Genomic DNA, 3,564 nt, shown 5'->3' with positions numbered 1-3,564 from the left:
AAATTCTTTCATTTTCAAAGCTTCTTTTGGTTTCAAACTAAATTCTCTTGGAAATGATGGTTGTGTCTCTTCTACTTTCTGATTGGTTGAACTTTCTTCTGACATCATAGAAGAGTCTTCTTGAAAGGTCTTGTATTCACAATCCAATTCTATTTGTGCTGATGCAGGACATTTTTTATTTTTTTTCTCCTTAAAGATATATATAGCTTTTGTAAGTTCATAAATGACCATAATGTAGTTTCTGTGACACACGATTTTTCGTTGTGTTGTGATATATACTCTATAAAAATTGAACAATGATAAACTTCCATTTCTTTATTATGGTAACATCTTTTATTTTCTAAATAAAACGCTTACTTTTATCACAAAAGAATATAAAAGTTAAATTAAGAATAATTAATTACATCAACTCAAACCCCAGATCATTTCAGACACCTTACAGAAGCTATTGTTATCGTTTTACACATGTTGGATCTATGAATAGTTCTTGATATTCAACAATGTATCGATCGCATATATATTATTTATATGTTTCGACAATGTTCACATAAAGTGTACTTCTAAGAAAGTAAAGAAGAATATTTAGCAATATTTCAACCACATTATATCCAGTATTGACGACGCTCAGTACCTGGTCTTATCAGATGAGCTTGGATACGACAGACACAGTAGTGGTTTAGGCGCTATTTATATTACCAAACTGAATAAAGAACAATTATTATAGTGTGAACTAGATTAAGTATTAATCCTTTGAAGGAGTTCATTTTGCTTTCTATAAAGCTATCTTTATGGGTATCGACGACGTCTTTAATGAAATGAGGATGGGTATATTGGAACACTAACTGACCTTATCTTCTTTCAGCAACATGAAATAATTAGTCACATTCAAAGGACTACTTTCTTTGCTTAAACGTGAATTCAGCAAAATCATTGTTAAATAAAATGTCTGGAATGTTTAAATTACTGTTAGTAAAATGTTTTTGTACGTTATTTTTGTTGAAAATGACTATTCTTTGGTAGACCTAGCAATTTCCATACAACAAGTCGTACAATATGAAAACTGTTATCTTTATTCCCACATAGCATTTGAAAAAAAGTAATTTAAAAACTCCAGGCAGGGGCTGATTGGGCAGCTTTCGCGTGCCCAGAAATGCCATATGTTAACAAGAGAATAAGATTTTGATAAACATATCAGAGATTTGAATCTTTGGCGCTGAAGAGGTTTTAGGTAAGGTTAAAAAGCCTTTGATGAAAGTACAGAGTTAGATGGAACATGCAACTAGGAGCTTATTGTTTCATGTGCCACAGTGTGATGTATGCTATTAAGTATTTTGATATGTTGTACACATTTTTAACACTCTACTAAGGGTATGTTCTTGAGTAACATACATAAGTGTACAGTTCACACGTTGTGTTTCTCTATTACAGTTTTGAAAATCGTAGTCCACACTATCACAACTGGCAAAGGTAAGGAATCAGAACTGGAAGTATTGTTATGTCTGGATAGCTTGCAGGTGAAATAAATATCTTGGTAGGTTTGTAATATATGGCAACACGGGATAAATCAAATATCCTGCATTAGAAACAGAAGGAAAGGTGAAGAAATGGTAAAAATGAGTACCCATTTTTACATAGAGAAGTCTGATAGACAGCAGTAACACCTTGATAGTTCAGAATGAAATTTATTTTCTGAGATACCGAGAAGGTTCGATGTTTACTCTTGTGTGTAAAGTTAAGACAGTGGAATTGCACCCCTACTGAAAGTGTTGGAAAGTAAAAGGGTTTCATTCTCTTTATTCTTAGATGTTATCAAAATAACTCCTACCACTCACCGAAATTTGTTTTTTAAATAAAGGTAATGTTTTACTCAACATTTGTCTGACAGAAAGTGTTTGATATGAGAGCGAGGCGAAAGTGTATAATTACAGTAACTAATGGGAAGAGAATATTTGCTTTAGGGTTTCTTCAAGATCTCTTACAAGGTGTCCGTAGTTAGGTTTTCACAAGAGAGGGTTAATATTCAGTAACTACTGAACCAACCAATAAAGAAGTTCTACAAGGGAATACCATAATAATGGCAATGGCTATAATTAAGTATCATCAAGTGGACAAATTCAATAATGATGTTGAGTCAAAGAGAGATACTATTTACGACTTGATTGACCATGAGAAGCCATTCACCAAAAGGTTTTTAACAAAGTATCAATGTGTTATGCCAAACCAGGGATTACCTAACTCAGGTGGCTCTCGACTGCTATGTTTGTCTTCTAACCTTCATGGAGGAGTGTGTATGTTCACATTCCAAAGGAAAGTGCAAAAACAAAAACAAGTTATTCAGTTTTTAACTAAACTTTATCGGGTAGATTAAAATCATACAAGCAATATAAGGACCTTACCTCTGTTATCTCTGATGGAGATTGCTCGTACAGAAGTAGTCCAATAAGTAAAATACCCCCTTGTATAGCTCCTATTATCAGAAACAAGGTAGGGACACGATCCAAAATTCCAGAGTCGTTGAAATATCTAAAAACAGCAAACAAAATAATAAGTGACCAATTGGTTGTAGCAACAACTAATAATCTTTCCTTGCAAATAAAGCAAAATCTTCTAAGAACGCGTGAAATTACAAACTAATACAAATCATACATGAAATTTATAATAACCCGCAAATAACAGTGAAAGATTCATAAATAATATCGTGAAGAACAAAATTATTTTCGTCACTAAAATGTTTTGTAATACTAATATTTATATGAAACAGGTTTTTAATTGCCTTCAGATGATATAATTTCTTATGCTTTAATTAATGGATAATAGACATTTAAATAAATGGTGACTATAGAGGCTTTATTAGTGATTAACTTTAATAACGTATCCATGGTTGGTTTACTGATGTATACGTCGTTTGCTTTATAAATATATATATATCTTTGTATCATGGTTTTATTTATTAATATGTAGACGGTTAATTTTATTAATGTACCAAAGCTTGTATCATGGTTGTCATTATTATTGTATCCATAGTTGGTGGTATTTACTTAACCATTGTTGTCTTCATTAATGTACCCACAGTTAGATTTATTAATTTATCTTAGGTTGGAATTTGAATGTGTCTATTGTTGGATTTATCATGGTGGAATCTATTGAAGTATATAGATGCTTGACAACTAATATCTTACTATTTATATAATAATATATTTATACATTTCTGATCTTTCGTTTGTCATAATTCTTATTTAACTTTGATGTTGAGGGTAGAGGCTAGGAATTCTGTCCAGTTATACAGTGGAGTAGTACAGTTCCTTTATATTATTGTAAAATATTTATTTTTTCTTTAGATGAATATTTGTTTTCAGAAGGTTGTTGTGGAGATGATGAAGAATAAAAATTATCTAAAATACATTTTTAGATGTACCATTATGCCATAAATGTAAAAATATAAATGGTATCATATTAAACTGAAAATTTATTAGATCAATTGAAACCAAAAGCATTGGTGATGTTACGACAGCGGAGTTCACGTGACCCTAGTAACCACGAACTGACGGCAACAATGGGTAATTA

General features: G+C 31.5%; 1 protein-coding gene across 1 annotated transcript in view; it reads right to left on the bottom strand.

Moving 5' to 3' along the window:
* Positions 1-75: 75 nt before the first annotated feature.
* LOC111083902 overlaps positions 76-3,564 on the bottom strand; it is a gene marked incomplete at both ends in the record, with an annotated part of 7,299 nt that continues 3,810 nt past the window's right edge. The window contains 2 exons of the mRNA XM_022380629.1: positions 76-189; positions 2,397-2,523. Of these exons, the coding sequence (XP_022236337.1) occupies positions 76-189; positions 2,397-2,523 (241 nt within the window). The remainder of the gene's footprint in view (positions 190-2,396; positions 2,524-3,564) is intronic.

This window comes from Limulus polyphemus, unplaced genomic scaffold (genome assembly GCF_000517525.1).
Source record: "Limulus polyphemus unplaced genomic scaffold, Limulus_polyphemus-2.1.2 Scaffold11995, whole genome shotgun sequence".
Taxonomy (NCBI): domain Eukaryota; kingdom Metazoa; phylum Arthropoda; class Merostomata; order Xiphosura; family Limulidae; genus Limulus; species Limulus polyphemus.
This window is presented reverse-complemented; position numbering and strand designations above follow the sequence as displayed.